This window comes from Hypanus sabinus, chromosome 2 (assembly GCF_030144855.1).
Source record: "Hypanus sabinus isolate sHypSab1 chromosome 2, sHypSab1.hap1, whole genome shotgun sequence".
NCBI classification, from domain to species: domain Eukaryota; kingdom Metazoa; phylum Chordata; class Chondrichthyes; order Myliobatiformes; family Dasyatidae; genus Hypanus; species Hypanus sabinus.
In genome coordinates this window covers 211,667,282-211,689,918 of record NC_082707.1, presented here as the reverse complement: position 1 = coordinate 211,689,918, position 22,637 = coordinate 211,667,282, and the positions used below count along the sequence as shown (strand labels likewise).

The window sequence follows — 22,637 nt, the reverse complement described above, 5'->3', positions numbered from 1 at the left end:
CAGGATCCCACTATCAAGCACATCTTTCCCTCCCCCCCCTTTCTGCTTTCAGCAGGGATCGCCCCCTACGTGACTCCCTTGTCCACTCATCCCCCCATCCCTTCCCACCGATCTCCTTCCTGGCACTTATCCTTGTAAGCAGAACAAGTGCTACACCTGCCCTTACACCTTCTCCCTCACCACTATTCAAGGCCCCAGACAGTCCTTCCAGGTGAGGCGACACTTCACTTTTGAGTCGGCTGGTGTGGTATACTGCGTCTGGTGCTCCCAGTGTGTCCTTTTATATATTGGTGAGACCCGACGCAGACTGGGAGACTGTTTTGCTGAACACCTACGCTCGGTCCATCAGAGAAAGCAGGATCTCCCAGTGGCCACACATTTTAATTCCACGTCCCATTCCCATTCTGATATGTCTATCCATGGCCTCCTCTACTGTCAAAATAAATCCAACCTGATGGCATGAACATTGACTTCTCTAACTTCCATTAATGCCCCTCCTCCCCTTCTCACCCCATCCCTGACATATTTGTTTTTTTTCTCTCTCTCTGCCCATCACACTGCCTGTTCTCCATCTCCCTCTGGTGCTTCCCCACCCTCCCCCTTTCTTTCTCCTGAGGCCTCCCGTCCCATGATCCTTTCCTTTTTCCAGCTCTGTATCACTTTCGCCAATCACCTTTCCAGCTCTTAGCTTCATCCCACCCCCTCCAGTCTTCTCCTATCATTTCGCATTTCCCCTTCCCCCCACTACTTTAAAATCTCTTACTATCTTTCCTTTCAGTTAGTCCTGACGAAGGGTCTCAGCCCGAAACATCAACAGTGCTTCTCCTTATAGATGCTGCCTGGCTTGCTGTGTTCCACCAGCACCTTGTGTGTGTTGTTTGAATTTCCAGCATCTGCAGATTTCCTCGTGTTTGCTTTTGAAGAAAAGGAACCTTGGTTCTCAATGGATATTGGAACTCTGATAAAGAAGAAGAGAGAGATGTATGACATGTATAGGAAATGGAGCAAGTAAGGTGCTTGAGGAGTATAAAAAGTGCAAAAGAGTACTTAAGAAAGAAATCAAGAGGGCTAAAAGGAGACATGAGGTTGCTTTGGCAGTCAAGGTGAAGGATAATCCTAAGAGCTTTTTCAGGTATATTAAGAACAAAAGGATAGTAAGGGATAACATTGGTCTTCTTGATTATCAGAGTGGTTGGCTATGCATGGAACCAAAAGAAATGGGGAAAATCTTAAATGGTTTTTTTGTGTCTGTATTTACAAAGGAAACTGGCATTGAGCCAATGGAAATAAGGCAAACAGGTAGTGAGGTCATGGAAATTATACAGATTGAAGAGGAGGAGATGCTTGCTATCTTGAGGCAAATGAGAGTGGATAAATCCCCAGGACCTGACAAGGTATTCCCTCGGACCATGAAGGAGACTAGTGTTGAAATTGCAGGGGCTCTGGCAGATATATTTAAAATGTTGGTATCTATGGGTGAGGTGCTGGAGGACTTGAGGATAGCTCATGTTGTTCTGTTGTTTGAAAAAGGAACTAAAAGTAATCCGGGAAATTATAGGCCAGTAAGTTTGATGTCGGTAGTAGGTAAATTATTGGAAGGAGTACAAGGAGATATGATCTACAAGTATTTGGATAGACAGGGACTTAATAGGGAGAGTCAGCATGACTTTGTGCATGGTAGGTCATGTTTAACAAATCTATTAGAGTTTTTCGAGGAAGTTACCAGGAAAGTGGATAAAGGGAAGGCAGTGGATGTTGTCTACACGGACTTAAGTAAGGCCTTTGACCAGGTCCCACATGGGAGATTAGTCAGGAAGATTCAGTTGCTAGGTATACATGGTGAGGTAGTAAATTGGGTTAGACATTGGCTCAATGGGAGAAGCCAGAGAGTGGTAGTGGAGGATTGCTTCTCTGAGTGGAGACCTGTGACTAGTGGTGTGCCACAGGAGTCAGTGCTGGGTCCATTGTTGTTTGTCATCTATATCAATAATCTGGATGATAATGTGGTAATTTGGATCAGCAAATTTGCTGATGCTACAAAGATTGGAGGTGTAGTGGACAGTGAGGAACGTTTTCAAAGCTTGCAGAGGGATTTGGACCAGCTGGAAAAATGAGCTGAAAAATTGCAGATGGAGCTTAATACAGACAAGTGTGAGGTATTGCACTTTGGAAGGACAAACCAAGGTAGAACATACAAGGTAAATGGTAGGACACTGAGGGGTGCAGTAGAACAGAGGGATCTGGGAATACAGATACAAAATTCCCTAAAAGTGGCGTCAGAGGTAGATAGGGTAGTAAAGAGAGCTTTTGGTACTTTGGCCTTTATAAATCAAAGTACTGAGTATTGAATAGGTTAAGACTTTGTTCCCTGGAGCGTAGAAGAATGAGGGGAGATTTGATAGAGGTATATAAAATTAAGATAAGTATAGATAGAGTGAATACACACAGGTTTTTTCCACTGAGGCCAGGGGAGAAAAAAAACCAGAGGACATGGGTTAAGGGTGAAGGGGAAAAGTTTAAAGGGAACATTAGTGGGGGCTTCTTCACACAGAAACTTCATTTCACTAGTACAATGTTCCCTGAAAATGGTGACTGTGGTGGACAGGGTGATGAAGGAGGCTTATCGCATCCTTGCCTTCACTGGACACAGCATTGATCCAGTTGAAACTCTCTATCCAGACAACATCCAGGGGAATGTACTCTGCACCCTGTCCAGCGCTGTTGCACCCTACCAAAGTATATAAACCTGTTACAGCATGATCTTCAGAAAAATGATAAACAGCTTGACCTCAGAACCATACATCAAGATTTCATCTTCTCAGTATATGTAAATATGACATGAACAGATCACCAGATTGAAAACTGTTCAGAATGACACCAGATACAAATATGTTCTTTAAACATTTTTTGCTCCATTTTATTCTTATTCCCCATTTGTGCTTTTTTTTCTCTGCAGGGTAACAGTGGCCTAAAACCCAAAGACAATGAGCTCAATTCAAAACCCTGGCACTGGCCAATTAATTATCAGGTAAAGATGCCTTGTTGCTGTCCCTAAGTTCCCAATAACAATAACCTAGGGGAGGGGTTATGGAAATCAGAACAACTGACATATGACGTGACATTTATTTTCTTTCAGCACTACAGTACAAAGACATAAAGATCTATGTTGCAAAAATAAATAGTACACAAGAGGAATAATGAGGTCATACTCATGGTCAGTTCAGAAATCTGATAGTGAAGTGAAAAACCTGTATCTGATTTGTTGTGCATAGATCTTCAGATTCCTGTACCTCCACCCTGACCATGTCACTTTCTTGAGATATCACCTTTTGAAATGTCCTCGATGCTGTGGAGGCTCCTGCCCATGATGGAACCTATGCAAGCTGCTTGCTTTTGGATCATGTGTGTTTTAACCAACTGGGCCAAACAGCCACTTTGGACCATAGGGACACAGTACCAGCAACTTGGGGTCACTCCTCACCTCCGGTGCTGTCAATGTGAGGGATTTTCACTTTCTTCCTGTGACTGCATGGGTTTCATATGCGCGCTCCAGTTTCCACCCACATCTCAAACACGTGTAGGTTTGTAGGTTAATCGAACGCTGTCATATTGCCCATACTGTTTGATTCTGGGAAAATTAGTGTAAATAGGTGATTGATGATTGGTGTGGATCAATGGGCTGATGATGCTTAGAGTGGGCAATAAGATTTGATCAGGTCAGTTCATAATGCCCTTCACGATGAACTAAAATGAACATTACTGTTATCATTTGTTTGTCTGTCTTCTGAACTTCACCATGGTATCTTGTTTGCACAGGGTCTTCGTTTCTCTGGCACAAATGAGACTGAATATCGAGTTTATTTATTAGGAAACCCCGTAAGTTGATAACAATGGTCACTAATTCAGTTATGATGCTTATTATCCTGAAAAAGTTATGTTGATGGTGAAACAATCAGTGCAGAGATATTTGAATGGCAATAGGTTCTTCTGATAACTTCACTCACCATGTTTGATGTTCATTTAGACATAAGACATAGGAGCAGAGTTAGACCATTTGGCCCATCAAGTCTAATCCACCATTCATTCATGGCTGATATTTTTTTATTTCCCCTCCTCAGCCCCACTCCCTGACCTACTCACTAAGTTTTGATGCCATGGGCAATCAAGAACCTATTAAGCAAACACGAGGAAATCTGCAGATTCTGGAAATTCAAACAACACACACAAAATGCAGGTGGAACACAGCAGGCCAGGCAGCATCTATAAGGAGAAGCACCGTCGAAGTTTCAGGCTGAGACCCTTCGTCAGGACAAATTTACCACCCTCTGGCTAATGAAATTTCTCTGCATCCCTATTTTAAATAGATGCCCCTCTGTCCTGAGTCTGTGCTCTCTTGTCTTAGAGTCCCCCACTATGGAATTGTCCTTTTCATATCTATTCTGTCTGAGCCTGTCAACATTCAAAAGGTTTCAACAAGATCCCCCTTATCCTACTAAATTCCATTGAGTACAGGCCCAGAGTTATCCAATGTTCCTTATATGATAACCATTTCATTCCTGGAATCAACCTTGTGGACCTCCTCTGAACCCTCTCCAATGCCAGCACATCTTTTTTTAGATGAGGAGCTTAAAACTGTTCACAATACTTAAGGTGAGGCCTCACCAGTGCTTTATAAAGCCTCAGCATCACATCCCTGCTCTTGTACTCTAGACCTCTTGAAATGAATACTAACATTTAATTTGCCTTCTTCACCACTGACCCTACCTGCAAGTTGACCTTTAGGGTGTTTTGCACATGGACTCCCAAATCAATTTTCAACTCAGATTTTTGGATTTTCTTCACATTTAGAAAATATTCTGCAAATTTATTTTTTCTGCCAAATTGCATGACCATGGATTTACCAACATTGCATTTCATTTGCCACTTTCTTGCCCATTCTCCTAATCCATCTAAATCCTCTGTAGCCTATCTGTTTCCTCAACACTATCTGCCCCTACACCAATTTTCTTATCATCTGCAAACTTGGCAACAAAGCCATCTATTCCATTATCTAAATCATTGATATACAGCATAGAAAGATGTGGTCCCAACACCGACTCCTGTGGAACACCACTCATCACTGGCAGCCAACCAGTAAAGGATACCTTTATTCCTACTTGCTGCCTCCTACCAGTCAGCCAATGCTCTAACCATGCCAGTAACTTTATAACCTCATACTCATCAGTTTACTCCAACAACTTCCCTACCACTGAGGTCAGGCTAACTGGTCTATAATTTCCTTTCTGCTTCCTTCCTCCTTTCTTAACGAGTGGAGTGACATTTGCAATTTTCCAGTTTTCTTGCACCATACCAGAGTCTAATGATTTTTGAAAGATCAGTACTAATGCCTCCACAATCTTCACTGCTACCACTTTCAGACCCCGAGGGTTCAGTTCATCTGGTCCAGGTAACTTGTGTACTCTGAGGTCTTTCAGCTTTTTGAGCACCTTCTCCCTCGTAATAGTAACTGCACCCACTTCTCTCACACTTTTCAACACATGGCATACTGCTAGTGTCTTCCACAGTAAGCACTGATGCAAAGTACTTATTTAGTTCATCTGGCCTCTCCTTCTCTTCATTATTATTTCTCTGGCCTCATTTTCTAGCAGTCCTCTACACAGTCACGTCTTTTTTATTTTTTACGCACTTGAAAAAAGCTTTTACTATCCACCTTGATATTGCTTGCTGGCTTGCTTTCATATTTTATCTTTTCCCTCCTGATGATTCTTTTAGTTGTTTCCTGTAGGTTTTTAAAAGGTTCCCAAACCTCTGTCATCCCACTAATTTTTGCTTTGCTGGTATGCCCTCTCTTTTGCTTTTACATTAGCTTTGACTCCCTTTATCAGTTACAGAGGTGCTATTTTGCCATTTGAATATTTCTTCATTTTTGGAATACTTCAATCCCGCACCTTCCTCAGTTTTCCCAGAAGCTCATACCAATGCTGCTCTGCTGTCATCCCTGACAGCATCTCCTTCCAGTTTACTTTGGCCAACTCCTTTCTCATACCACTGTAATTTCCTTTACTCCACTGTAATACTGTTACATCAGACTTTACTTTCTCCCTCTCAAATTTCAAGTTAAACTTTGTCATATTGTGATCACTGTTCCCTAAGCGTTTCTTTACCTTAAGCTCCCTAATCGCCAAAAGTTCATTACATTACAGCCAATCCAGTATAGCTGATCACTGAGTAGGTTTAACAACAAACTGCTCTAAAAAGCCATCCTGTTGGTGTTCAACAAGTTCACTCTCTTGGGATTATTACCACCCTGATCTTCCCAGTCGACCTGCATGTTTAAAATCTCACATGACTATTATAACATTACCCTTTTGGCACATATTTTCTATTTCTCGCTGTAATCTATAGTGCACATTCCAGCTACTGTCAAGTGTTGTTAAGAAGGTGTATGATGTTTTGGCCTTCATCAACTGTGGAACTGAGTTCAAGAGCCGTGAGGTAATGTTACAGCTATACAAGACCTTGGTCAGATCCTACTTGGAAAACTATGTTCAGTTCTGGTCACCTCACTACAGAAGGATGTGGATACTATAGAGAGAGTGCAAAGGAGATTTACAAGGATGTTGTCTAGTTGGAGAGCGTGCCTTATGAGAATAGGTTGAGTGAACTTGGCTTTTTCTCCTTGGAGCGACTGAGGATGAGAGGTGACCTGATAGGGGTGTATAAGATGACGAGAGGCATTGATCGTGTGGACAGCCAGAGGCTTTTTCCCAGGGCTGAAATGAGAAACACAAGGGGGCATAGGTTTAAGGTGCTTGGAAGTAGATACAGTGGGGATGTCAGGGTTGAGGTTTTCGCATAGAGAATAGTGAGTGCGTGGAATGCACTGTCATTCATGGTGGTGGAGACAGATACAATAGAATCTCTTAAGAGACTCTTAGATGGGAACGTGGAGCTTAAAGAAATAGAGGGCCCTGCGGTAGGGTAACTCTAGGCAGTTTCTCGAGTAGGTTGCATGGTCTGCATAACTTTGTGGGCTGAAGGACCTGTAATGTGCTGTAGATTGTTAGAAGCTGCGGCTGAATGCTGGTTTAGTTGTCAGGGAAACTGGAGGTCTCCTTGCCTTCCCAAGTGCAGAGAAGTGGGGAGTGTGGTAACTCTACTACAGCTTTCTCTCACTAAAGCCTCAAAATCTCCACTCCAACGATGGCTGCAGTGTCAATGGAAGCTTTGCTTGTTCCTGTCTTACTTTAATTTGTTTTTGCCAGTCAATCACGAATGCTGATTGGCCACTGCTCAAAGTCCAGAATTGCTACCTTTTCCACTCAGTCAGCGAGCCTAAGTGAGCTACGATCTCTCCAATTAGGCAATGTTCAAAGCTAATCTGGATTAGGTTAGGACTTTATTCCCTAGAATGTAGAAGATCAAGGAGAGTTTTGATAGAGGTATGCAAAATTATAAGGGGTATAGATAGGGTAAATGCAAGCAGGCTTTTTTCCACTGAGTTTGGGTGAGACTGCAACAAGAGATCATGAGGTAGGAGTGAAAGGTGAAAAGTTTAAGGGGATCTTAAAGTGGAACTTCTTCAGTCAGAGAGTGATGAGAGTATGGAACACAGTGCCAGCGCCAACAGTGGGTGCAGTCAATTTCAACATTTTTAAAAGAAATCTGGATGGGTACATGGATAGGGAGAGGTATGGAGGGCTATGTTCTGGATGCAGGTACACAGGACGAAGCAAGATCAGGTCAGCTGGGAGTGCAAGGGCCGGGGGCCTTTTTCTATATTCTATAATCGTGACTCTCTGTCAATGGGGGGAGGGGCATAGGTGGATGCAGGGGTGTGGTGACAGAAGACATCTGGGAAATGGAGGAAATTTGTGTAAATACTTCTGTGTGCTTTTTTGTGCTTTATGTGCATGTCCTTGGCAGTCATGTTCTTTGCATAGGGTAACTATATTTTCTTCCGTTCAGGTGATTTGGTGGCTGAACCTTTCAAGCCTTCTTATCTACCTGCTTCTCTTCAGCATTACAGTTGTCTACCTACAGAGAGGATATCAGCCGATTCATTTGGTCAGAGGTCAGTGTACCTGTATATGTGCACTAATTAGGGTCTCACATATTTTTATATTCTTTTCACTGAAGTTAAACACTTCATACTTCTAAATATTATACTACACTGGAGCATGCTAATCCATTTATATTCCTCTGTTAGCTACATGAAGTTATGAGATGCAGAGATAGAAGGTTGATAGCCAGACATTTTTCCCAAGGTAAGATGAGAGCAGTGAGGTTTGAAGCTGATCTGAGAAATAAATATTTCACACAGAGGTTGGTATTTAGAATGAGCTGCCAGAGGAGGAGGCGGAGGTGGCCAGAACAATGAGAAGTAGGCATGACAGTCAACAATTAGCATAGAGGACTGGTCTGTTTAATAATTACTTTATTGATACTGTGTGGGAAATTATTTTGTTACAGTAGCAACATTTAAAAACACATTTAGCAATAATAATAATATAATAGGGATATTAACTAATAATAAAGTACATAATAATAATACACATAATAATTCATCAATGTGCAACACAGTGCAATAATAATGTACAAACTAATAAAACAGGGACTATTGTATAATGATGTGTGTTCTCCTGTTGCACAGAGATGAACTGTTGTATATGCTTATTGCATTTAGCAGGAAATTCTTTCTGTAACGATCCTTGTGACAGTGGAGCTGAATGAGCAATACAACTTAATGAAACATGTACATTACGATATCAAGCACACAGCTCACCATCTAATTGCAGACAAAGAGGAATAGACAGTAAATGCCGAGAAAGTTCAGATGCCAGGAATGTTGTAAAATGGGTTGTTGTTCTTCCTGCTTCTGTTGGATTTAGATGGAACTGTTTAGGATTCCTCATTGGGCATGGAAGTGAGATGGAGAAATACAGTAACAGGCTTCAGGAGCCCACAAACTTTCAGACATACCTGGATAACATTTTCTCTATTCTGGTTCCTATAACTTTTAATCTAGTATCCCAATTTCTAATGATGGCAACATTGTTTTCAGTAAATGACCCAGTGTAAGACCATAAGACAAAGGAGCAAAAGTAGGCCATTCCATCATGGCTAATCCCGGATCCCACACAACCCCATACACCTGAATTCTCACCATATCCTTTGATGCTCTGACTGATCAGGAAACAATCAACTTCTGCCTTAAATATACACACGGACTTGGCCTCCACCGCAGTTTGTGGCAGAACATTCCACAGATTTACTATTCTCTGGCAAAAAACATTCCTCCCTACCTCTGTCCTAAAAGATCGCCTTTAATTTTGAGGCTGTATTCTCTAGTTCTGGATACCTCCACATAGGAAGCATCCTCTCTACATCCACCCTATCTCGTTCTTTCAATAATCAGTAGGTTTTAATGAGACTCTCCCACCCCCTGTATTCTTCTAAATTGCAGTGAGTACAGCCCCAAGCTGCCAAATGCTTCTCATATGGTAACCCCTTCATTCCCAGAATCATCCTTGTGAACCTTCTCTGGACTCTCTCCGATGACAACACATCCTTTCTGACATACCCAAAACTGTTGACAATACTTCAAATGCAGCCTAACTAGTGTCTTTTAAAGGCTCAGCATTCACTCCTTGCTTTTATGTTCTATTCCCCTTGAAATAATTGCCACCATTGCATTTGCCTTCTTTACCACAGACTCAATTCGTAAATTAACCTTTTGGGAGTCTTGCTCAAGGACTCCAAAGTCCCTCTGCTTCTCTGATGTTTGAACCTTCTCTGCATTCAGATAATAGTCCACACTATTGTTTCTTCTACCAAAATACATTATCATACATTTCCCAACACTATTCGATCTGCCACTTTTTTGCCCATTCTTCCAATTTGTCTAAGTGCTGCTATATTTGCATTGTTTCCATAGCACTACCTACACTTCCACCTATCTTTATATCATCTGTAAACTTTGCCCCAAAGCCATCAATTCCATTATCTAAATCATTGACAAACAATGAGAAATTAGCTGTCCCAATACTGACCCCTGAGGAACACTAGTCACCGGTAGCCAACTAGAAAAGGAACACTAATAGATTTGCCAAGCAAGATTTCCCTTTACAGAAATCTTTATGCTGACTTTGACTTATTTTATCACTAGTGTACAAGTACTTCGAAACCTCATCATTGATAATGGATTCCAACACCTTTCCAACCTTGAGATTAGGCTAACTGGCCTATAATTTCCCTTCTTTTTCCTTCCTCCCTTCTTAAAGAGTGGAGTGACATTTGCAACTTTCCAGTCCTCCAGGACCATGCCAGAATCAAGTGATTCCTGAAAGATCATGACCAATGGATCCGTTATCTCTTCAGCACCTTCTATCAGGACTCTGGGATGTAGTCCATCTGGTCCAGGTGACTTTTCCAACTTCAGAACATTGAGTTTATCTAGCACTTTTTCCTTTGTGATAGCACTCAAATTCTACTCCCTGGCATTCACAGACCTCTGGCGCCACTGCTAGTGTCTTCCACAGTGAAGACAGATGCAAAGTACCCATTAAGTACATCTGCCATTTCTTTGTTCCCCATTACTACCTCACCAGCATCATCTTCCAGTGGTCCAATATCAACTCTCACCTCCCTTATACACTTTAGAGGATGACCATGACAATTGGATCTCTGGCACTGAGCCTGATTCCATGGTGCAGAATTGGAAAGAAGAAGATGAGGAATGCGGTAGTCATAGGGGAGAGCAACAGACAGGTGGTTCTGTCAGCTTGATAGAGATACCTGTGTGGTGTGTTTCCTTCCAGATGCCAGGGAATGGGATGTCTTGGATTGAGTGCAGAGTATTCTGAAGGGTGAGGGTGACCAGCCAGAGGTCTCGGTACACGTTAGTACCAATGACATAGGTAGAAAACGAGAGGACGTCCTGAAGAGAGAATTCAGGGAGTTGGGTAGGAAGCTGAAAATCAGGACCTACAGGGTAGTAATCTCAGGATTGCTGCCTGTCCCACATGCTAACGAGCGCAAGAATGGCATGATCAGACATATTAATGTGAGAGTCTGGTGTAGGAGGCAGGGCTTTGGGTTCCTGCATCATTGGGTCATCTCCCATCTTCTGGGGGGGAGGTATGACCTGGACAAAAAAGGTTACACCTAAACTCAAAGGGGTCCAATATCCTAGCAGGCAGGTTTAATAGAGCTGTTAGGGAGGGTTTAAACTAATTTAGCAGTGGGATGGGAACCAGAGTGATAAGACTGAGGAATGCAAAAACAGAAATAAATCAAAGGCAGCGTGCAACAGAGATGATGGAAAGGACAGGTAGGAGATAGAACATAGAATAGTACAGCACATTACAGGCCCTTTGGCCCACAATGTTGTGCCGACCCTTAAACCCTGCCTCCCATATAACCCCCTACCTTAAATTCCTCCATATACCTGTCTAGTAGTCTCTTAAATTTCACTAGTGTATTTGCCTCCACCACTGACTCAGGCAGTGCATTCCACGCACCAACCACACTCTGAGTGAAAAACTTTCCTCTAATATCCCCCTTGAACTTCCCTCCTCTTACCTTAAAGCCATGTCCTCTTGTACTGAGCAGTGGTGCCCTGGGGAAGAGGCGCTGGCTGTCCACTCTGTCTATTCCTCTTAATATCTTGTACACCTCTATCATGTCTCCTCTCATCCTCCTTCTCTCCAAAGAGTAAAGCTCTTGCTCCCTTAATCTCTGATCATAATCCATATTCTCTAAACCAGGCAGCCTCCTGGTAAATCTCCTCTGTACCCTTTCCAATGCTTCCACATCTTTCCTATAGTGAGGCGACCAGAACTGGACACAGTACTCCAAGTGTGGCCTAACTAGAGTTAGATGAGACGTAATCACAGCCAGTGGGATGAGTTACAGGGCAATAGAGGCATGGTGCAGTTAAAACAGAAAGCAACAAATACTGACCTGTAAGTGTTGTATTTGAATGCACGCAGAATAAGAAGTAAAATGGACAATCTTGAATTCAGCTACAGATTGACAAGTATGACATTGTGGCCATCTCTGAATCTTGGCTAAAGGATGGCTGCCATTGGGAGTTGAATGTCAGAGGATATATGGTGTATCAGAAAGATTGATTAGTAGGCAGAGGGGTTGGTGTGTCTCTATGTATAAGAAATAATATTAAATCATTAGAAAGGGATGACATAGGATTGCAAGGTGTAGAGTCTCTATGGGTTGAGTTAAGAAATGGCAAAGGTAAAAGGACCCTATTGGCAGTTGTATACAGGCCTCCAAACAGCAGCCAGAATGTGGATTGCAAATTACAGCAGGAGACAGAAAAGACATATTAAAAGGGCAATGTCATGATAATCATTGATGATTTTAACATGAAAGTGGATTGGGAAAACCAGGCCAGTACTGGACCTCAAGAGAGAGAATTTGTAGAATGTCTAAGAGGTGGCTTTTTAGCTTGTTATTGAGCCCACTAAGGGATCGGCTGTGCTGGACTGGATGTTGTGCAATGACCCGGGGCTGATAAGAGAGATTAAATTAAGGAACAGTGATCACAATATGATCGAGTTCACTTTGAAATTTGAGGAGAATCTAAATTCCACTGTATCAGTATTTCAGTGGAATAAATTACAATGGCATGAAAGGGGAACTGGCGGAACTTGACCGGAAAGCTATAATAGCAAAGCAGCAATGGCTGGAGTTTCTGTGAAAAGTGGGGGAAGTACAAGACAGCTATATTCCAAATAAGAAATTTTTGAATGGAAGAAGGCTTCTTGTCAGAACGGGCATCGGAGTCCGTGGTAGCAGAGTCCTGGGCTTTGGCTAAGTGGGCTTCGGCGTAAGGGGACTTCGGTAAGCTTGTGTGATTGCTCGCTGAGGGGAAGAAGGTAAGGTCGCTAGGTGCTTTTTAGACTTATTCTATTAATCCAGTTCAGGTATGGGGGAGACAGTCAGAGCAGTGGTGTGCTCCGTATGCAGTATGTGGGAGGTCAGGGTCAACACAGTTGTCCCTGATGATCACACCTGCAAAAGGTGCGTCCAGCTGCAGCTCCTATCAGACCGAGTTAGGGAGTTGGAGCAGGAGCTGGATGAACTACGGATCATTCGGGAGGTGGAGGCAGAGATAGATAGGAGTTATCAGGAGGTAGTCACACCAAAAAACCAAGAAGTAGGCAGATGGGTGACGGTCCAGAGGGGCAGGGGGAGCAGGCAGAGAGAGCAGAGCACCCCTGTGGCCATTCCCATTAACAATAAGTATACCGTACTGGATACTGTTGATGGGGATGACCTACCAGGAATGAGTTGTAGTGGTCCTGCTTCTGGCACAGAGGTTGAACCCTCAACTAGAAAGGGGAGGAGGGAAGAGAAGAGAGCGATAGTTTTAGGGGACTCTATAGTTAGGGGGGCAGATAGGAGATTTTGTGGGGCAGATCGGGAGTCTCGGATGGTATGTTGCCTCCCTGGTGCCAGGGTCCGGGACATCTCAGATCGGGTGCAGGCTATTCTTGAGAATGAGGGCATGAACCCAGATGTAGTGGTCCATGTAGGGACCAATGATGTAGGTAAGGTGAGTGAGGGGGTCCTGCTTAGAGAGTTCAGGGAGTTAGGAGTGAAGCTGAAAGGCAGGACCTCCAGGGTGACAATCTCGGGATTGCTACCTGTGCCACGTGCGAGTGAGGCGAAGAATAGAATGATTATGCACATCAATACGAGGCTGAGAGCATGGTGCAGGAAGGAAGGGTTCAGGTTTTTGGATAATTGGTCTTTGTTCCAGGGACATTGGGATCTGTTTCGAAGGGATGGTCTACATCTGAACCGGAGGGGTACTAACATTCTTGCAGGAGTATTTGCCAGTGCTGCTCGGGGGGGTTTAAACTAGATGTGCAGGGGGCAGGGATCCAGGTCCAGAGGGTTGGTCAGAAGGTGCATGGGGTTAAATGTGTACAAGGTTTGGGTGATCTTGAGAAGGTCATCAACATTCAGGGTGCAATTTGCCCGATGGAAGTTCAAGGAGCTGGGTTAGGTACAGTAGACAGTGTTTTAAGCAAAGAGAGGAGGAATGGGCTAAGAATTCTATACTTGAATGCGCGTAGTGTCAGAAATAAGACAGATGAGCTTGAAGCTCAGATGAAAATGGGGAACTATGATATTGTTGGGATAACGGAGACATGGCTGCAAGGGGATCAGGCCTGGGAATTGAGTGTACCAGGGTATACGTGCTATCGTAGAGACAGAAATATGGGAAGAGGGGGTGGGGTGGCCTTGTTGGTGAGGAATGAGATTCAGTCCTTAGCAAGAGGTGACTTGGGAACAGGGGAAGTAGAGTCTGTATGGATTGAGCTGAGGAACAGTAAGGGTAAAAAGACCCTAATGGGTGTTGCGTACAGGCCCCCAAACAGTAGCGTGGATATTGGGTACAAGTTGATTAGGGAGTTAACATTGGCATGTGCTAAAGGTAATGCAGTCATTATGGGAGATTTCAACATGCAGGTGGACTGGGAGAATCAGGTAGGTGCTAGACCCCAGGATAGGGAGTTTGTGGAGTGTCTAAGGGATGTATTTTTGGAACAGCTTGTGCTTGAGCCAACCAGGAACGAGGCTATTTTGGACTTGGTGATGTGTAATGAACAGGAATTGATAAGTGATCTTGAAGTAAAGGAGCCATTAGGAAGTAGTGATCATAACATGATAAGTTTTTATCTACAATTTGAGAGGGATAGGGGCAGATCAGAGGTGTCAGTGTTGCAATTAAATAAAGGAGACTACGGAGCCATGAGGGAAGAGCTGGCCAAAGGTAAATGGGCGGATGCCCTGGCAGGAAAGACAGTGGATCAGCAGTGGCATATATTCTTGGGCATAATACAAAAGATGCAAATGCAGTTCATTCCAATGAGAAGGAAGGATTCAAAGAGGGGGAAGGGGCCACAGTGGTTGACAAAGGAAGTCAGAGATTGTATAGCATTAAAGAAAAAGAAGTATGACAGGGCTAAGATGAGTGGGAATACAGATGATTGGGAAAGTTTTAAGGAACAGCAGATCTTAACTAAAAAAGCAATACGGAGAGAAAAGATCAGGTATGAGCTCAGTCTAGCCAGGAATACAAAAGCTTTTTTAGCTATGTGAAGAGAAAGAAGATAGTTAAGAACAATGTTGGCCCCTTGAAGAATGAATTGGGAGAAATTGTTATGGGAAACAGGGAAATGGCAACAGAATTTAATGCATACTTTAGATCTGTCTTCACCAGGGAGGACACAAGCAATCTCCCAGATGTATGGATGGGCCAGGGTCATAAGATATCAGAGGAATTGAGACAGATTGACATTAGGAAAGATACTGTGATGAGTAGACTGGTAGGACTGAAGGCTAATAAATCCCCGGGTCCAGATGGTCTGCATCCGAGGGTTCTAAAAGAGGTGGCTCAGGAAATTGTGGATGCATTGGTAATCATTTTCCAATGTTCCTTAGATTCAGGATCAGTTCCTGAAGATTGGAGAGTGGCTAATGTTGTCCCACTTTTCAAGAAGGGAGGGAAGGAGAAAACGGAGAACTATCGCCCTGTTTGCCTAACGTCAGTCGTGGGGAAGATGCTTGAGTCCATTATTAAGGACGAAATAGCGGCACATCTAGATGGCAGAAATAGGATTAGGCCGAGCCAGCATGGATTTACCAAGGGCAAATCATGCTTGACTAATCTGTTGGAGTTTTTTGAGGGTGTAACAAGGATGTTAGACGAGGGTAAGCCAGTAGATGTTGTGTACCTAGATTTTCAGAAGGCATTCGATAAGGTGCCACATAGGAGATTGGTGAGTAAAATCAGAGCTCATGGCATTGGGGGCAGGGTTTCAACATGGATAGAAAACTGGTTGGCAGATAGAAAGCAAAGGGTAGCAGTGAATGGGTGTTTCTCAGACTGGCTGGAGGTGACTAGTGGGGTACCACAGGGCTCTGTATTGGGACCACAGCTCTTTACGATTTATGTCAATGATTTAGATGAGGGCATTGAAAACTATATCAGCAAGTTTGCTGACGATACTAAACTGGGTGGCAGTGTGACATGCGAAGAGGACGTTAGGAGAATACAGGGAGACTTGGATAGGCTGAGTGAGTGGGCAGATACTTGGCAGATGTCATTCAATGTGAATAAATGTGAAGTTATCCACTTTGGAAGCTGGAACAAGAGGGCAGAGTATTGTCTGAACGGTGTCGAGTTAGGTAAGGGAGAAATGCAAAGAGACCTAGGAGTCCTAGTTCACCAGTCAATGAAGGTGAATGAGCAAGTGCAACAGGCAGTGAAGAGGGCAAATGGAATGTTGGCCTTTGTTACAAGGGGAATTGAATACAAGAGCAAGGATGTTCTTTTGCATTTGTACAGGGCCCTGGTGAGACCACACCTGGAATATTGTGTACAGTTTTGGTCTCCAGGTTTAAGGAAGGACATTCTGGCAATTCAGGAAGTGCAGCGTAGATTCACTAGGTTGATTCCTGGGATGGCAGGGCTGTCTTACGCAGAGAGATTGGAGAGATTGGGCTTGTACACGCTGGAATTGAGGAGATTGAGAGGGGATCTGATTGAAATACTTAAGATAATTAAAGGATTTGATAGGATTGAGGCAGGAAATATGTTCCAGATGTTGGGAGAGTCCAGTACCAGAGGGCATGGATTGAGAATAAGAGGTCAGTTATTTAAAACAGAGTTGAGGAAGAGCTTCTTCTCCCAGAGAGTTGTGGAGGTGTGGAATGCACTGCCTCGGAAGACGGTGGAGGCCAATTCTCTGGATGCTTTCAAGAAGGAGCTGGATAGATATCTGTTGGATAGGGGAATCAAGGGATATGGGGACAAGGCAGGGACTGGGTATTGATAGTGAATGATCAGCCATGATCTCAGAATGGCGGTGCAGACTCGAGGGGCCGAATGGTCTACCTCTGCACCTATTGTCTATTGTCTAAGGCAATGGTGTATTGGCCTTCATCAATCGTGGAATTGAATTTAGGAGCCGAGTGGTTATGTTGCAGCTATATAGGACCCTGGTCAGACCCCACTTGGAGTACTGTGCTCAGTTCTGGTCACCTAACTACAGGAAGGATGTGGAAGTCATAGAAAGGGTGCAGAGGAGATTTACAAGGATGTTGCCTGGATTGGGGAGCATGCCTAATGAGAATAGGTTGAGTGAACTCGGCCTTTTCTCCTTGGAGCAACGGACAATGAGAGGTGACCTGTGTTATGATTCAGCAACAATGAACATATAATTGAGAGAGGTTTTTTTTATAACAAATAAAACATTTATTGAACACTGCTTAAAAAAAAACCCAAAAGTAAACAAGCGATTAACTTAACCGGAAGTCAGCTGCTATATGGCAGCTCGAACAGTTCTTAAACTGAGAAATGCGAACTCAGTTCTTTAAAGTAGTATTGCAAAAAGTCCAAAATGATTTATAGTCAGTTAGGAGAGACTTTCCTTGAAGTAATAAATTCTCTTTCGTGACGTTACTGCTGATTCCAGCCGAAGTATGCTTTGGCGAGGGATTTACAATTGAAAAAAATAAAACAGCTTAAAAGCACTGACCTTTCCTTGGCGAAACTCTGCATCCACCTCTTTCTGCTTTCAGAAATGCAGGAGCTTTCTTGGACACAAGTTACTAATTCCTTGTACGAAGATTAAATAAGGTCAAACCTGTTTACCACTGACGTCAACTTTCCTCGATCCTCCAGCTTCCCGAACTTAGATAAATCTTCACTCTCCGACTGGACTGAACTGGCAGTATTGTAGCAAAACTGCCGGCAATAACCTTTGAGACTTAAGGCAGAAAGTAAAACTTCACTTTCGAATACGCAGCAGAATGGAGTCGCTGAAGGAAATTTATATTAGGCAAGAAACGGTGTTGGATAGACTGTTGGGTCTGAAGGCTGATACATCCCCGGGACCTGATGGTCTGCATTCCAGGGTACTTAAAGAGGTGGCTCTAGAAATCATGGACGCATTGGTAATCATTTTCCAATGTTCTATAGATTCAGGAACAGTTCCTGCTGATTGGAGGGTGGCTAATGTTGTCCCACTTTTCAAGAAAGGAGGGAGAGAGAAAACAGGGAATTATAGACCGGTTAGCCTGACGTCAGTGGTGAGAAAGATGCTGGCGTCAATTATAAAAGAGGAAATTACAACACATTTGGATAGCAGTAGAAGGATCAGTCCGAGTCAGCATGGATTTCTGAAGGGAAGATCATGCTCGACTAATCTTCTGGAGTTTTTTGAGGATGTAACTATGAAAATGGACAAGGGAGAGCCAGAGGATGTAGTGTACCTGGACTTCCAGAAAGCTTTTGATAAAGTCCCACATAGGATATTAGTGGGCAAAATTAGGGCACATGGTACTGGGGGCAGAGTACTGACATGAATTGAAAATTGGCTCTGACAGGAAACAAAGAGTAGCGATTAACGGGTCCCTTTCGGAATGGCAGGCTGTGACCAGTGGGGTACTGCAAGGTTCAGTGCTGGGACCGCAGCTGTTTACAATATACATTAATGATTTAGATGAGGGGATTAAAAATAACATTAGCAAATTTGCTGATGACACAAAGCAGGGTGGCAGTGAAATGTCAGGAGGATGTTATGAGAATGCAGGGCGATTTGGACAGGTTGGGTGAGTGGGCAAATGTATGGCAGATGCAGTTTACTGTGGATAAATGTGAGGTTATCCATTTTAGTGGCAAGAACAGGAAGGCAGATTACTATCTAAATGGAGTCAAGTTAGGAAAAGGGGAAGTACAACGAGATCTAGGTGTTCTTGTACATCAGTCAATGAAAGCAAGCATGCAGGTACAGTAGGCAGTGAAGAAAGCTAATGGCATGCTGGCCTTTATAACAAGAGGAATTGAGTATAGGAGTAAAGAGGTCCTTTTGCAGCTGTACAGGGCCCTGGTGAGACCCCACCTGGAGTATTGTGTGCAGTTTTGGTTTCCAAATTTGAGGAAGGACATTCTTGCTATTGAGGGAGTGCAGCGTAGGTTCACAAGGTTAGTTCCCGGAATGGCGGGACTGTCATATGTTGAAAGATTGGAGCGACTGGGCTTGTATACTCTGGAATTTAGAAGGATGAGAGGGGATCTGATTGAAACATGTAAGATTATTAAGGGATTGGACATGCTGGAGGCAGGAAGCATGTTCCCGATGTTGGGGAAACCCAGAACCAGAGGCCACAGTTTAAGAATAAGGGGTAGGCCATTTAGAACAGAGATGCGGAAAAACTTTTTCACCCAGAGAGTGGTGGATATGTGGAATGCTCTGCCCCAGAAGGCAGTAGAGGCCAAGTCTCTGGATGCATTCAAGAGAGAGTTAGATAGAGCTCTTATAGATAGGGGGGTCAAGGGATATGGGGAGAGGGCATGAACAGGGTACTGATTTTGTATGATCAGCCATGATCACAATGAATGGTGGTGCTGGGTAGAAGGGCCGAATGGCCTACTTCTGCACCTACTTGTCTATTGTCTGATGAATTCAACCACGAACTGCCCTACGTCACAGGGATGCGTTCTACTTTTATACCCTGTTGAAAGAGGCTATCACATGATCTCTCACATTGGCAGGAAATTACATCGCTCCACCATAATCGCTGACCATTACATCATGCCCAGCAGAGCCTCAATTACATCCTGGTCATGTGACAGTCACAAGATACCCATGGGTACATAACACCTGATAGAAGTGTATAAGATGATGAGAGGCATTGATCGTGTGGATAGTCACAGGCTTTTTCCCCAGGGCTGAAATGGTTGCCACAAGAGGATACAGGGGAGAAGGTACAGAGGAGATGTTGGGGTAAGTTTTTTACTTAAGATAGTGGTGAGTGCATGGAATGGGCTGCTGGCAATGGTGGTGGAGGCGGATACGATAAGGTCTTTTAAGGGACTTTTGGATGAGTACATGGAGCTTAGAAAAATAGAGGGCTATGGGTAAGCCTAATAATTTCTAAGGTAGGGACATGTTCGGCTGAAGGGCCTGTATTGTGCTCTATGTTTTCTATGTCTCTGTTACCATGGCTGACAAGTGAAGTCAGAGCCAAAGTAAAAGTAAAAGCAAAAGAGAGGGCAAAAGAGAGCCAAAGCTAATGGGAAGTTAGAGGATTTGGAAGCTTTTAAAAACTTGGAGAAGGAAGCTAAGTAGGTCATTAGGAAGGAAAAGATGAATTATGAAAGGAAGCTGGTGACTAATACTAAAGAAGATACTAAAAGCTTTTTTTAAGTATATAAAGGGTAAAAGAGTTGAGGGTAGCTATAGGAACAGTAGAAAATGATGCTGGAGATATTGTAATGAGAGATGCAGAGATGGCAGATGAACTGAATGCATATTTTTCATCAGTCTTCACAGTGGAGAGATTGTGGAGGCATTAACAATGATCTTTCAAGAATCAATAGATTCTGGCATTGTACCGGATGACTCAGAAACTGCAAATGCTATTCTGCTACTTAAGAAGGGTGGGAGGCAGCAGAAAGAAAACTATAGACCTGTTACTCTGATATCAGTGGTTGGGAACTTGTTGGAATCGAATGTTAGGGATGAGTTACAGAATACCTGGTTGCACATGACAAGGTCGGCCAAAGCCAGCATAGTTACCTGAAAGGAAAATCCTGCCTGACTAACGTACTGCAATTTTTTGAGGAAATTGCAAGCAGTGTAGACAAAGGAGATGCAGCAGATGCAATGTACTTGATCTTCAGAAGGCCTTGACAAGCTGCCGCACATGAGGCTGTTTAGCAAAATAAAAACCTATGGAATTATAGGGGAGTTGCTAGCATGGGTGGAGCATTGGCTGATTGGCAGAAAATAGAGAATGGGAATAAAGGCTCAAACACAAGGAAATCTGCAGATGCTAGAAATTCAAGCAACACACACAAAATGCTGGTGGAATGCAGCAGTTCAGGACTGGTCAGGAAGCAGGCAGTGGAGGCCCAAGTCTCTGGATGCTTTCAAGAGAGAGTTAGATAGAGCTCTTATAGATAGCGGGGTCAAGGGATATGGGGAGAGGGTAGGAACGGGGTACTGATTGTGTATGATCAGCCATGATCACAGTGAATGGCAGTGCTGGCTAGAAGGGCCAAAAGGCCTACTCCTACACCTACTGTCTATTAACTGACAAAGGGTATCAGCCCGAAATGTAGACTGTACTTCTTCCTGTAGATGCTGCCTGGCCTGCTGCGTTCCACTAGCATTTTGTGTGTGGTGTTATGGGAATAAAGGGATCCTATTCTGGCTGGCTGCCAGTTTCTAGTGGATTTCCATGCTGCTTTTTGCCATGTATGTGAATGAATTGGAATATGGGCTAAATTTGCTGATGTTACAAAGATAGGTGGAGAAGAGGGTAGTGTTGAGGAAAAAGAGCCTGCAGAGAGATTTAGATAGTTTAGGGAATGGGCAAAGAAGTGGCAAATGAAATACAATGTTGTAAAGTGTATGGTCATGCACTTTGGTGGAGAAAGTAAACAGGCAGATTTTTATATAGATAGGGAGAGAATTCAAAATGCAGAGATGCAATGGACTTGGGAGTCCTTGTGCAGGATACCCTAAAGGTTAACTCCCAGGTTGAGTTGGTAGTGAAGAAGGAAAATGCAATGTTGGCATTCATTTCTAGAGGTATAGAATATAAGAGCAGGGATGTGATGTTGAGGCTCTTTTAGGCACTTGGAGTATAGTGTGAAGTTTTTGGCTCCTTATTTTAGAAAGGATATACTGACGTTGGAGAGGGTTCAGAGAAGATTCACAAGAATGATTCCAGGAATGAAAAGGTTACTGTATGAGGAACATCTGGCAGCTCTTGGGCTGTATTCCCTGGAGTTCAGGAGAATGAGAGATATCTCATAGAAACACTCCAAATGTTAAAATGCCTGAACAGATTAGATTATTTCCCATGGTAGGGGAGTTGAAGACAAGAGGGCATGACTTCAGGATTGAAGGGTGCCCATTTGGAACAGAGATGCGGAGAAATTACTTTAGTCAGAGGATGGTAAATCTGTGGAATATGTTACCACGATTGGCTGTGGAGGCCAAGTCATTGGGTGCATTTAAGGCAGAAATAGATAGGTTCCTGATTAGCCAAGGCATCAAAGGGTATAGGGAGAAGGCAGGGGAGTGGGGAGCAGTGGAAGAATTGGATCAGCCCATGTTTGAATGGCAGAGCTGAATTGATGGGCTGAATGGCCTACTTCTGCTTCTATGTCTTATGGTCTTCTGTAACTGAAAAACTTTTGGTATCCTGCTTATATTATTGGCTAGTCTGCCCTCATATTTCATCTTTTCCCCTCTTGTAGCTCTTTAAGTTGCCTTTTAGTTTGATCCTTCTAACATCTCTTACTTGTCTGAATTAAACTCCATTTTGTTCTTTCTGTACCCATATTTCCAACTGGTCAATATCTTGTGCATTCTTTCATCCTCCTTCATTCCACGTTGCACCAACTTTGGAGTTGTCTGCAAACTTACTAATTGGACCATCTACATTTTCATCCAACTGATTTTCATATATCACAGTCAGGATATAATGCAAGGTTTTGACCTGATTTTGACAGTTCCTCTTCCCTAGGGATGCTGACTTCCTCGAACGGTTTGTATTTTAATTTGTACAGAGAGACATATTTG

General features: G+C 43.3%; 1 protein-coding gene across 8 annotated transcripts in view; it reads left to right on the top strand.

Moving 5' to 3' along the window:
• pomt2 (protein-O-mannosyltransferase 2) overlaps nucleotides 1-22,637 on the top strand; it is a 344,167-nt gene that overhangs the window by 295,972 nt on the left and 25,558 nt on the right. For 3 of the 8 annotated variants that reach the window (XM_059962952.1, XM_059962975.1, XM_059962983.1), the window contains 4 exons: nucleotides 2,957-3,028; nucleotides 3,817-3,876; nucleotides 7,969-8,074; nucleotides 19,770-19,826. In XM_059962952.1, coding sequence (XP_059818935.1) covers nucleotides 2,957-3,028; nucleotides 3,817-3,876; nucleotides 7,969-8,074; nucleotides 19,770-19,826 — 295 coding nt within the window. The remainder of the gene's footprint in view (nucleotides 1-2,956; nucleotides 3,029-3,816; nucleotides 3,877-7,968; nucleotides 8,075-19,769; nucleotides 19,827-22,637) is intronic. The other 5 variants (XM_059962973.1, XM_059962955.1, XR_009510880.1 and 2 more) reach the window with 4 other exon arrangements.